At 45.1% G+C, this 13,742-nt stretch overlaps 1 protein-coding gene across 1 annotated transcript in view; it reads left to right on the top strand.

Moving 5' to 3' along the window:
- Positions 1–9,284, top strand: part of CAPN14 (calpain 14) — a 53,847-nt gene extending 44,563 nt beyond the window's left edge. The window contains 6 exon segments of the mRNA XM_074394660.1: positions 2,796–2,860; positions 4,193–4,261; positions 4,948–5,023; positions 5,625–5,741; positions 6,128–6,183; positions 8,397–9,284. Coding sequence (XP_074250761.1) covers positions 2,796–2,860; positions 4,193–4,261; positions 4,948–5,023; positions 5,625–5,741; positions 6,128–6,183; positions 8,397–8,423 — 410 coding nt within the window. The 3' untranslated portion in view covers positions 8,424–9,284.
- The last annotated feature ends 4,458 nt before the right edge of the window (positions 9,285–13,742 follow it).

The following is a 13,742-nucleotide window of genomic DNA, read 5'->3' as shown; positions in this document are numbered from 1 at the left end:
TTATGTGATGCAAAAAAGCAGTAGAGAAATTTATTCAGCTTTGAAAACCATTATCATTATTATTATTTTGCTTACTTTGGATATAGAGATATATGGCAGTGAAAATGAAGATTTCTGCCATTTTGCTAGTCAGAAAGAAATAACTGAGTATCTCTTTCTTGGAATATCAATTTCATGTGGAAGAATTGCACCCATTTCCTCAACTTGGGATACAAATATTAAGTATTAACTAGCCTACCTAGGGAACTCTCTGATGAACTCATGTTAAATTGATCAAGCTACAAAAATCTGGAGGGAGACAGCATACCACCTAGAAGAATTGCAAATGGGTAGCATGGATGCTTTCATACAAAGCCTGGGATCAATTATTAGAAAAGCTTAACATTCATATAAAATATTTTATACATATATTTGGAGTGAGAAGTCATGAAAGAAATAGGCTGATTTCTCCAGGGAGAAAAATGAACTTCAAAATAAAAAAAGTAAAAAAACAACCAGAGTATTTGCTACAGAAGTTAGATGATTGCTTCTCCTTTATATGAAGCCAAGATTTCAAACCCAGGAAAATTAGAATCCAGACTATTGTGTGATTCAGGCTTTGAAAGAATTTGCAGAAAGCTTCTCAAAGCCAAATTCAGTTATCAGTAAAACATCCAGAAGGGAAGACTGTAGGAATTGTAGAACTTTAGAACTTTTCCTCCCCACTGAAAAAATATTCTAGGCTGATTCTAGGGAAATTGCCTAGAAACAATGGCTTGTACACATTTAAAAGTTTTTAAAGGTCTTGATTGCATATATACAAAATGGTTTTCTGAAATATTTATGAACAAATTGCTTTCATTTAGTCCTATAAGAAGGTTCTAGATGAATAGATCAGAGAAATGCTAGATTTTCGCAAAATATTTGGTGAGTCTCCCATGATAAATAATAAAATTTGGGTTGGAAAATAATAAAAGTAAATGTATTCACAAGAAATCTTATCACCATTCCCAAGAGTTATACAAATATAAAACTAGAGGGATAATTCTATCCAGTTACAGGCAAGAGTCTATATGCTTAGATGTTTAGATACGAATTCTTAGATTCTGTCTGCTATTGGTCCTGTTCATTTCCCCAATTTTTATTAATGTCTTGGAAGAAGACATGGAATATAGGCTTATTGGAGCTGCAGATGGCACAAAGCTGGAAGAAATCATTAATATAATAGATAGCAGAATTGAAATTCAGAATGTTTTCAACAAGCTGTGCCCAAACCAAAAAGATGAAATGTAGTCAGGAAGATAATAAACCATTTTGATATATACCATTTTTAAAATGGTAGCACAAGTTCTTAACAGAAGAGACCTCATTTTTGTGGCAGTTTATGTGAAAGATATTTGGTTAATTTAGTTGACATCTAGCTAACATGAACTGATAGTTTTGAGCTGCTGCTAAATAAGCTTATACACATTCAGGCTGCATTTAATGGGAACATTTAGATGTATGTTTTTAAAATTGTGTTCCAGGAAACATTGGAAACCAAGAGGTTTAGTAAGTGTTCCGTGAAATAAAACGGGTTAGTTTCTGTGGTCAATTGTACTTGAGTCTTCAGTACTTCACACACAGTAGAGGGCATGGTGAATGAAGAAAAGCATTAATAGATGCAAAGTATCCCACATTTCTTTGACTACAGAACTCTTTGTCTGCAGAAAATCTCCTTTGAAACATAATTTGGGAAATGCTGACTGAAAACTGGAGGCGATAAGTCCACTGTGTTCTATTCAATCAAATTACATCTGGAGGACTGTTTTCAGATCTTGGTACCATATTTTGAAGAGATACTGGCAAAATGTAGGGCTCAGAAAAGGACGTTGAGGGTTTAGAAATCATCGCATCTGAGGAGTAGTTTGAGAAATATTTAGATTTTAAAAGGTAAAGCAGAAGTCAAAGAAAAGACAAATATCATTTTGTGGTGTTCTGAAGGTGAAACTAGGGCCAGTGAGCCAATATTATAGGAGGCTCCTTTGGACTTAACGGAAGAAGTTTCTCCTGACTGTAGCTCTTCATCCATGTGAAAAAGTGAGCACCCGTAACTGACGAGACCATCTGTCAAGAAACCTGAGGAGAGATGGTGTCGTGGCTCACACCTGTAATCCCAGCACTTTGTGAGGCCGAGGTGGGCAGATCACTCGAGGTCAGGGGTCTGAGACCAGCCTGGCCAACATAGTGAAACCCTGTCTTTACCAAAAATATAAAAAATTAGCCAGGTGTGGTGGTGTGCTTCTGTAATCCCAGCTACTCAGGAGACTGAGGCAGAAGAATTACTTCAACCCGGGAGGTGGAGGTGGCAGTGAGCCAAGAACATGCCATTCCAGCCTGGGTGACAGAGCGAGACTCCATCTCAAAAAAAAAAAAAAAAAAAAAAAAAAAAAAAAAAAAAAGAAAAAAGAAAGAAACCCGAGGAAAGAATCCCCCAATTTGGGTGGGACCTTGAACAAGTTGACCTCTCGGATCCTGGCCCTCCCTAGGTACAAAAGGCATGCTCATCTGGTCCTCTGTGTAGGCAAAGCCAAGCCATGCCAGGTGTCCCTATAGCATTTGACTTGCTCCATGGATGTAGGTTATTCATGATGGTTATTCATCACCCGCCATGCTCTGTCTACTACCTTCCATTCTCACTTTGCCCAGTCCATATACATGGTGGTCATCAGAGCCTACAGCTGGTCCACCCAGCAAGCACTGCCTCTTCCTGCGCAGAAAAGGGATTTGCAGACCTGGGGCCAGCCCCCATGTGGCCTCTTCCTCCTCCTTTACAGGTCCGGGGAGCACACCGCCCCTCTTCAGCCTGGAAGCCTGCCAGGGGATCCTGGCATTACTGGACGTACCTTTTCAGGTTTGTGGGTGGATGGGTGCTTTTGGTTGAGAGCTTTGCTCTGGAGCTAGGAAGAGTGGATTTGAATCCCATCCCCAGCCCTTGCCAGTTGTGGATCCTGGACAAGTTGGCTGAGCCTCATTATGCCTCCAGGTGTTCATCTGGAGCATGGAGAGAGTGTTGAAACTTACTTGGTAGGGTTAATGTGGGAATGCAAATGGGACAGTACAGATAAAATTTGGGAACAGAGTTATCATCTAATAGGTGACCAATATCAGCCATCCATCACAGTAATCTCATTTCCTGGGAATGAGGATGAAGCAGCTATAAAGTGGTGGTTAGTAACAGCTCTCCAGGTTTACAAGAGCCTTTCCAAAGCCTTAGGGCCATATGTTTTCCATTTAATAACTGGGTGGTGGCTGCACCCGTGCACAGACCAGGAAACCAGGGCTCCGGGAAGTTAAACAACACGCCATGAACTCAGCTGTCCTGTTTCTCAACCCTGCAATATTTCTAGCGAACGCACTGCCTTTCTAAGTGGATAATTGTAGTCAAAGTTTGATAATCCATACCATGGAGAGACATATTGAATAGATAGCCTAAGGAAGGTTGTAAAAACAAAAACAGTCTGCAGAAACTCAGAGACACTGCGGGGTTAGGTGTACAGGTACAGTCATGGGGCAGGTCCCAGCCCTGTAACCAGCTGTTTGAACTTGAACAAGATCAGACCTTCTCCAAGTGCTCATTTCATCAGCTAGAACATGGGGGAGTTAATGCCTACCTCACCTACTACAGGTGAAGTGTGTAACTCAGTGACAGATTCATGGTGAGGGCTCAAACAGAGATGGGGTATGGTGGTACTTTGACCCAATGTCTCTGATGCTAGGGGTATCTGGGCATGGTCTACAAGGGCAACCATTAAACTTAAAACATGTAAAAGGCATCCTTAGCCACCCTGTGCCTGACTCCTTCCATAAGCTGTTCTTTAAAAATAATAATGAAAAAAGTTACTATTTTTTAATTTAAATCACATCAAATTGGCCGTGTCAAAATATCCTGCCTCACTTAATGCTAGCTGTGGTCATCACTATCATCACCTCCATCATCACTGCTTCTCCCAGTACTGCTGTACTCTGGCTTATGCTGCTTTTCCCTAGCAAGGGTGGAAGGAGCCCTGGGCGATCTGGCCAGTGAGGTAAGGCCAACTGGTGAAATCAGACATGATCAGATATTGAATGAGGCCATCCACAAATTGCCAATTGCTTTGTGGAGGGCGGATCACTGCCTCCAAAGCATGGACATAACTCTCCCTGGCAGCTTTTATCTTAACCCATTCATCAGCTTAATGCCTCGGGTACTATGAGCATCCAGGAATTCAGGGACCTTTGGAAGCAGCTGAAGCTCTATCAGGTAAGAACAAATCTAACTACTGCTCTTTGGAAGATGGTGTAGAAATGGCAATTCTGCAAAGCTATACGAGACACTTCTTTCCCCTGCAGCCCTTTATATCCAACTCGCCAAACCTTCTCCACGCTCCCATACATGAGCATTTCTTCCATCGGTCTCTTCCAAACTCAGAGAGCCGGTTGCAGTAGTCTCCTGAAGTTCCAAAACACACATCTGATCATGCTGCTTTCTTTCAAAACACTTTTTAAGACTCCCCATGGGCTTCAGAGAAAGACCAAACTCCTTGGCACTCTTGGCATTGAAAGTCTTTCACAAAATTGCTCCTTCTTGCTCTTCCAATCATTGCTTACAACTCACAACTCTCCCACTTGCCTCCTGAGTCAGAAAGCTGGAATCACTTTAGAGTGTGGATAATGTGCTTATGTTAAGCACATTTACCCACACCCAGACTGTCTATACCCCATGAGAAAAAACTTTTCTCTTTCTCAGAAGCCTTGTGCTGTAGGAAACATGAGGTGGTGGGATCCTGGCATGGACTCTGCCATATTCTTATCCTAGCAGCAGGCCCTGCATGTGGAGCCTCAGATATCTTCAACAGCCCCTCTGCGGTACTGACGGGGCACACAGGGGCTCTCAGATGGTGCTTGGAAATGCCTGGCTTCCCGAACCTCTCATTTGATTCTTTGCAGAAGATTTTCTACAAGCGAGACAATGGGTCAGGATACCTGAGCTGGGCACAGCTGCAGGTTGCCATGAGGGAGGCAGGTAGGCACAGGAAAAGCTGGAGCTGTGGGCACACATGGGCAGGGTGCACACTCACCAGGCAGGGGAGGGGGATGCGTGGCATGCTGCAGTAACTAGAATGAACAGTGTGGCTCTCAAAGACGTAGCTCTGCAATCAACACAAACACTTTTTATGACTGTCACTGTGATCAGAGCCAACATTGATGGACAGTTCACACATTCAACTTCTCATTTAATCTTCAACACCACTTTGTTATAATCCTCACTTCACAAAGGAAGAAATTGAAGCTAGTTGCCTGGGGTTTAAATCCAGGACTACCAGGCTCCAGAGCAGGTCCTTTTGAGCACTTAGCAGATTGCCTCCTTCCTTGAAGTCCACTCACATACTTGATGAAAAGAGCCCCATGCTGATTGCCTTAATACGCAGCAGTGAGGAATAGGGATTAAATAAAATAAATTGGTTAAACAATTAAACAATTCAAAATGAACCCTATAAAAGAAGATTTCCATGCTATCAGGATTCAGGTCCCTAAAGTGGAGGGTCAATTGAAGGGGCCTTGGGCAGGAGGGGAGCTGGGTGCAAGCTCCCAGCACCCACAGCAGGAACCTGTGCTCAATGCAGGAACTGTGCTCAGTGATGACGTCTGTCAGCTGATGCTCATCCGCTATGGTGGCCCCAGCCTCCAGATGGACTTTGTCAGCTTTGTCCACTTGATGCTGCGTGTAGAGAACATGGAGGGTGAGCTGGCGGGAAGTTGGGGAGGTCCAGGGCTTCCTCTGCTGCCCCATGACTTCCCACCTGTCTCTATTTTAAGCACAAGAGAGGACAGTTGCCATCCCAGAAACAGCAGACCAGGGAAGCTATCGGGAACTCTAGCCAAGTGCCTGTGTGTGAGGCCTGGCTGCAGATACCCAGACTCATTTGTTCCCTGCCTTATTCCAGAGGCAAAGGTTTGAAGTGGCTCACTTATAGGTGTGGCTGCCTGTGGTCACATATAGTCTGACATTGGGTTCCCTCATGTTTTCCGAATGGATGTGGTTAAGATGAGATACATGGGAGAAACTAATTCATAATGTTTCCAATATACACATTAGCTGTGCTCCTTTTCTGCTGCGTTTTCACAGATGTCTTCCAAAACTTAACCCAAGATGGCAAAGGGATATACCTCCAGAAGTCAGAGGTAAGTCTTGCCCCAAGGAAGTGGCTCATGTCATCTTAGGTAGAGGTGGCCCTTGCAGGACCATGCTCTTGTGAAGAGAAGAGCTCTGGGGACCCTTTATTCTGCTGAATTTGAAATAGAGCACTACATTCATTGCGCTCATTCATTCATTCATCCATCAGATGTTTTCTGAGCACCCACTTTGTGGCAGGCACATATGAAAGGATTGGGAGACTAACTTAGTGTATCCAGTAACTCTGATTGCAATAATGCCATGTGACAAATTACACAACTTCAGCAGCATATGTATGACACGTACTTACTTAGCTTCCAAGTCACATGGCTGGTTGTCAGTGGATTTCACCTGGCTTGCTCATGCATCTGTGGGTTGGCTGAGGGCTTTGCTGGGTACCTGAATTGAGGAAACCCTGCCTAGGTTTGTTCTTCTCAGGGAAATAGGAGACACATAAGAAAGAGAGCTTAAACATGCAAGGCCTCTGAAACCAAGGCTTCAGTCTGGCACACCTGCAAGTCATTCTGTTGTCCAAAGCAATCACATGGCCAAGCCGGTTTCCTCCTTTCATATCACTTTGCAGGAATAGCAGGATGTGGACACAGATGGGTGAGGACCTGGGTCCAAAAAAGAGCTGTAGCTCTTTGTGCTGTACTGTAGATAGTAATGGGAGAACTAGTCTAGATGGGGTTCTACCAAGGACTTTCTGGAGAAGGTGACATTGAAATTGAAGCCTCAAAGACAAGCTGGTAGAGAGTAGTAAAGGTCTGGGCTAGATGGAACAGTGTACGCAATCCAGGCTAGCACACAGAGAATGAGGAGAAATGGCTCAAGATGAGTCTCAGGAGATCAGGGTCAGATTAGGCAGGATGTACAGGCCACAAATAAACCTCACTGAAGGGCTGGCGTAGCCTTCCCCATATGTGCAGCGTCTTGTTTTATATTTAATCTTGTTTTTGTGATGTCTTCCGAGATCTCATACAGTTTGTTAAGTGAATGAGGTGATATGCCTAGGAGAAGACAAATTCATGTATAAAACTGATTATCTTCCCTCATCATTCAAAATGCACTGATATACTGAGCAGATGCTAGGTGCCAGGTGTGGCGCTAGGTAATGTTCATTTCAAGGACATTAGAGTCTGGAGTTCAATCCTCTGCTCTTTTTTACTGCAACCCTTCCTCTGGTTAGGGCGCTTAGAAATGATTCAGTAAAAGCTGGAATGTCTTTTTTAATCTCAAATGTCCATTTTATGGAATTACTTTCCAAGCTTTTGGGACCTGCAGTTTGTGTCACCCCTCAATCCCTCCAAGATTCGGTGTGCAGTGGGTGTGAAGTGGGATTCTACTGGAGGGCCAATGGCCAGAATTATCTGAGCCCATCCCCAAACTGCTTAGCCCCAGTGCTGAGTCATCACTCCTGATCCCAGGTAGTCCATCCATGGTGGCAGGCTCAGGTCTGGGAGAATAAGACAACACAAGTGTGGCACCTGAAACAGGACAGTCCAACACTGAGCAGAGTCCAGTGGGCAAAGAGTGGTCACAGGAAGAGACCATAGGCAAATCACATTAAATCTCTGGGCCTCAGCTGCTGCACATGTGACATGAGTGGAATTAGGTGGTCTCTGAGATTGAGTCCAGCTCTGACCATCTCTGGCTCAGTGAGGATCAAGACCACCCAAGGTCTGCAGGGAATGGCAGCCACCTTGTTGGATTTCACTCTGAGGCTTTCTCTGACACCATTGGTAACTTCACTATTCTCAGCTTTATCATTCTTAGGGATTGGCCTGGGGAGTAGTTTCCCCAGAGGTCCCCTGTATATGAGTTAGAGGGGTTGTTCATCACACCCACATAAAGCTGTCAGACCAACGGGACCATAAATGTAAACATGTAGAATATGCTTAAATGGATTTCTGCTACCGTGCCAGTTTGCACACCTGCAAACTGGCACAAGCATGCCAAATTGAATTCATGGGAAAAAATTTCATTGAGAATTGAATATAGAATCAGCCTGTATTTGGCTGTCATCATTCATAGGCACTGTGAGAAGTCAAGGTTGATTATATTTCAGGTTGATTTATACCTCCTAATGGATGGTATGATCCCTCTGGCTAAACCATCCATTAATGTTCTGTCTCCACAGCTCCCCAGGAGTGTGGGGTGGGAAGGCCCAGGTGGGAGGTGGGTCTGAACCGATTATCATTTGCTTTCCTAACATGTCCAGTGGATGATGATGGCATTGTACTCCTGAGAAGATTGAGTCTCATCTGCCTTCACTGAGGACTCTGCATGTGGTCCAAGAATAGCCTTTGGCTGAGACCAACCTACATCCACCCTACTCACTGATCTTCAGAACCACCTCACCAGCGGTCACCTTCTCAGCTAGGAAGATTTCTCTTCTGCAGCCCCTCCCTTGGACGGCCAGCATGCAAAAAGGGAAGGGAGGCAGTAAAGAAAAGAAAAAAAAAGATTGCATCAGATTTGTAAAAGCCAGCCGTCCTTCCCTGGGGCCACAACCTTGTCACGAGCGGAGATGTTACCTGACATGGCCTAAGCATTCTGACTCCAGAGCTGGTGTGCTTAGCCTCTATACAACACTGCCTCTGTGACCTCAAACTTAAGTGACCTTAGACATGCCACATGTTCTCATATGTGGGGTAATCATCTAGGTTTCAAGATGATTACCCTCTGAAGAGGAAATGATATATCCTTAGACATTTAGTCCCAGCATCTGCAAATTGATAGAGACATAGGCTAAGTTTCAGTTCGTTAGCGATGGGGTCAGGAATATAGCGGGCTTTCAGAGACACAGAAAATAACAGAATTGGCAGAGTGCAGGTAGGGTGGGCTGGCTCTGGCATCTGAGATCATAGGGTAATCTTCTGCGGACAATATCTCCATATGATTGGATTTAGGGGAACCCAGTGGATTTAAATAAAGCACCTGAGTTCTCAAAGGGCTTCCTGCTTGTGACAGGTATCAGTCTGTTTACTTGACCTATAGACTATCAAATCCACTTCAAATCCATCCAGAAAATCTCGGTCTATCCACTTCAAAGAACAAAAACACACTCATTTATCAAGCTCTTGCAATGGGTCGAACATCTGCTAGGCACTGGGAACTCAGAGCTGATAGTCTCTTGGGGGGTGTTGACTGACAAGTGTTCTGTGTTCAGATGACTGACAGGTGTTCTGTGGTGCACTGTGACCTGGGAATGCACACAGTGCTGTGAAAACACAGAGGAGAGCCAACTAGCACAACCTGAGAGGGCCAGGGGAGGCTTCCTGACAGAAGTTTCCCTTTAACCATCTTAAAGGGAAAGAGGCACTAGGTAGGAAAATAAAAGAAAAGTGATGTTCCAGACAGAGGGTACTGTACATGGGGGGAAAAAAAAGACACTAGGGCTGGGCGCGGTGGCTCACGCCTGTAATCCCAGCATTTTGGGAGGCCAAGGCAGGTGGATCACCTGAGGTCAGGAGTTCGAGACCAGTCTGGCCAACATGGTGAAACCCCATCTCTACTAAAAATACAAAGAAAAAAAAATTAGCTGAGCATGGTGGCAGGCGCTTGTAATCTGCTACTCAGAAGGCTGAGACAGGAAAATCACTTGAACCCAGGAGGCAGAGGTTGCAGTGGGCCAAGATCATGCCAATTAACTCCAGCCTGGGCAACAAAGAGTGAAACTTCGCCTTAAAGAAAAAAAGACACTGAAGCAAGGGATGAAACGGAGTGCTTGGAACACAGCAAGAGGTTCAGAGAAGCCGGAACTTACCTCTATTGTGAGAGAGCCAAGGCCACTCAGGCCGGCAAGGGCTGATATCCACAGCATCTGCCATGGCGTCTGGGTCCTATCCTGAGAGGCTGAGCCATCATCCAAGAATTCTAAGCCTGGTCCTGAGACGCCTAATCCTTTCCTCGATACCAGAAAAGCTAGGAAGTTAACAGAGTACAGGGGGAGGGAGGTTCAATTCCCTGCATTGGCCCTTAGTTCAGGGGACCTTGATCAAATGGTTTAACCTTTTTGAATCTCTACAGCTTCATCAGTAACATTGGTGATGACAATATCGACCGCATAGGGCTCTATCTAATACAGTCTAGATGAGATAACATATGTAAGCATTTATGGCATTTGGCAGTGCACTGAAAAATTATGAGCTCCACAGATTTCTTTGGGGGAGGGTGCCTTCCTTCCAACACTTGTGATAGATACAGTGGCTTATGCCAACGCTAGGTGGTGCACGATCCCCACGCCAGGACGTCTCCCAGATGCAGGACCACAGATGACAGCTTCAGCACAAGCTAGTCTGGGAAACCCTGGCTAATGGAATACTTTGCCAGCCTGACTCAGTCCAAAAGGCCAGCTTCAGGCTCACCTGTATTCACTTGTCTGTCCTTGTTTCTTTTTTCCGACTAATGTTTAATGTATGTACTGTACTCTGTTATATATTGCATTTGTTTCTGATATTTATTTCATTTGAGCACTCAGCTTGGATGCATCTCCTTGAAGGATATGGCGGCACCCAGCCCACATATCCTGGCATCCTGATACCTGGTTTAGTACATAGCTCAGGTTTAGTACATAGCTCAGGTTTAGCATTTACCAATTTAATGAATGAACAATTTTAAAGTAATTCAGGTAAATCCTGTCATTTAAAAAGTCAGTCTCTTCTCAAGTTGCTAACGGAAAACATCAATATATAAGGTTTGCTTAAAGAGACATGCGACATCTCGCTAAAGGATCTCTCTCTGGTAGCCTAAAGTTTAGAGTCATTCTGATGCCAAATGGCAGGTCCTAACTCAAGGAGCAGTTGAAACCATCACAGATGCTCTCTGAACATGTTCTTCATATCCTGAAATTCAGCATACTAGGGCATCACTTTCTCTTACCCATTCAGACTTCCTTCTCCTGGGAAGATCAACCATCGGGTCAAATTCCTGAGCCTTTTGCTTTCAGGTCACAAATCACAGAGTGAGTAGTGGGAGGTGGGTGGTTCTAGACCAGGCCCAGGCTCAGGGGAGGCCTGGTTGTTAAGCTCCATGCTGACTCCCTGTCTTCATCTTCATCTTAAGTCTGGGCTTGCCTTGTTTCTCCTGCTTGCAGAAGAAAATTATGCCAGAAGCCGCACAGCCCAAGACAGGCAGGGTGGGATGATGGAAAGGGTAGGCCTCACCTTGATGAGGGGTCCAGGTATTTTTGGTTCTTAAAAGCTATCCATTGAGCCTTAGACAAGTTCTCTAACCTCAATTCATCTATTTTAAAATCCAAAATCCTTGGATGACGGCTTAGCCTCTTGGGCTAGGACCTGGATGCCATGGCAGATTCTGTAGGGATCAGCCCTTCCCTGCCTGAGTGACCTTGGCTCTCTTACAACTGAGATAAGTTCTGGCTTCTCTGAACCTCTTGCTGTGTTCCAAGCACTCTGTTTTATCCCTTGCTTTCATGTCTTTTTTTTTTTTTTTTTTTTTCTTTTTGCCGTGTACAGCACCTTCTGTCTGGAACATCATTGTCCCTTTACTTTCCAGTCTAGTGCCTCTTTCTTTTTAATGTGTGCTGTTGGCGGGAGTTGGACTGTACAACTTCTAAATCTGCATCTGGCCAGAGATCGCAAATTTGCCAAGGGCACAGGCTGGCCTTTACAAGCGTATCTGCTTACGTCCAGCTGTGTCAGTCACCTTTGGCGAGTCATCAGTGGCCGACGGTATGGTCCAGAGGCCGCTGTGAGGATCTTGTGCCATCACACACATAAGCTGATGGGCATCATGCCAGGCCTCAATGTGTGGGTCACTGTTACCCTTCACAGCCACGTTAACCCCACAGGAGAGTCCCACTTCCACTCTGCAATGGTCTGGGAGGATCTTTCTTCAATAGGGGAGAAGCCAAGTGGTTTCTGAACCAGAGCAAACCAGAGGTTACCAGCCTCTGGTGCCTGAAATCCAAGCTTCAGTTCTGCTTGGAAACATGGATGTGAGGACTTCTGCACAAAGGAATCATTTCTCAGAAGGGATCTTTTGGCCAGATGAAATAATTAAAGTGATCCTTGTTTTTAGTTTGGCTTCTGCTAGTCACACATCAAGTCTCACCTGAGGTGGAGCCACACCCAGTGTGATGTTCCTCTCATCCAGCTATTGAGACCCCTTGGACCATCAGCAGCAACAGCAAGAGGCAGCTCTGCAGAGGCTGTGCATCCAGCAGCAGCAGCACACACACAAGCAGCCTTGGTGGGCCAGGCTGCAGGATCCTGGGCCAGCCCCCTCCATTCCTTCACCCTTAGTATTGCACACACTTGGAGAAGTGGGCCCATGTCAGCCTCTGTGGAAGGCTGGCTTGTGCACGTATGCTTACTCCTGTTTTAAGTGGTTGTTGGGTTCCCTGGGTGCAGCTTGGCTGGTTGACTCATATAGAACATTCTTTCCATGGTCCTTGGCTTCCTTGAAAAGGGAGAAAAGGGAGGAATCAGAGATTGGTAGAGTATTTTTGGCCTGGGGTTTAATGCTGAGAGGGCTATGGTATTCTCAGGGTGCAGATGCTCTTCTGCTCAAACTGCCGCCCCTCTGCCTAAGCAGGTAAGCTTCTGGAGGGACTGGCTGCAGGGAAGCCTCCTGAGGACCCCCTTTGTGAAATAATCACCATGCAGTTAGGTCTGCAGTCATTGACTAGAAAAGGCCCTGTGAGACTGCTGCTCAGGCCTGCTCATTGCTGCAGCTCCTTTCTCTGTGGTGTGTGTGTGTGTGTGTGTGTGTGTGTGTGTGTGTGTGTGTCTGATACCCAGGGTACCAGAAGTAATAGCTTCTTCAGATCAGATTGTACCAGGTCAGGAGCTGTAATAAAAGGTATGAATTCTGCAAGTTCTGCTACAAAAGTTGGGGATCCTTAAGGGAATGAAAATGATCCAGGGGTGGGCTTATAGAACTGGAAACATGCTTGACCAGTGGCCAGAGGATTGGAGCTTGTCCTCTCTGCCACCAGCTGAATGTGTGCGTGTGGCCTGAGGAAAGTCATTTAACCTCTGAGCCTTAGTGTACTCACCTTCTGAACTTGGATGTTAACTCCTGCCTCATGGGACAGTGGCAAAAATGAAATCAGATTGTAAAGTGGAGTTCAGAATTGGGTTTACTATTCTAGTAGACAGACCTGGTGTAATGTGGATTGGCTGGGCTTAGAATGTTGGATTCTGCTCTAGTAAATAAGATAAACAAATCAGGAGGATAGTTGAAACTAAGTAGAAGCAAATGCTTGTGAGCCATGTTAGGCATAGATAAAGATGTGATGCATGTGTGTGTATGTACAGATAGGAAGGGACGAAGGAGCTGAATGGGCACTGAATATTCATGATACACACTAAATATACATGAGGCACGAGAAGCGCCAAGTGCTCAGGATACAATAACCACACACCAGACCCATGAGGCACTTGAAATTCAATGAGCCACCCGCTGGCAATGCCATGATCCCCTAGAAATGCAGATAAACACCCGTGGCTTTCAGCAGATGAACTGATAAGTTACCTCTGTGGCCAGTCATACTTGTCCCATGTCTCTCTGATGGGATCGGGCCCCAGGCACCATCCGT

This window comes from Saimiri boliviensis, chromosome 1 (genome assembly GCF_048565385.1).
Source record: "Saimiri boliviensis isolate mSaiBol1 chromosome 1, mSaiBol1.pri, whole genome shotgun sequence".
Classification (NCBI taxonomy): Eukaryota; Metazoa; Chordata; class Mammalia; order Primates; family Cebidae; genus Saimiri; species Saimiri boliviensis.
The sequence above is the reverse complement of the archived record's forward strand: the minus strand, read 5'-3'. Positions and strand labels throughout refer to the sequence as shown.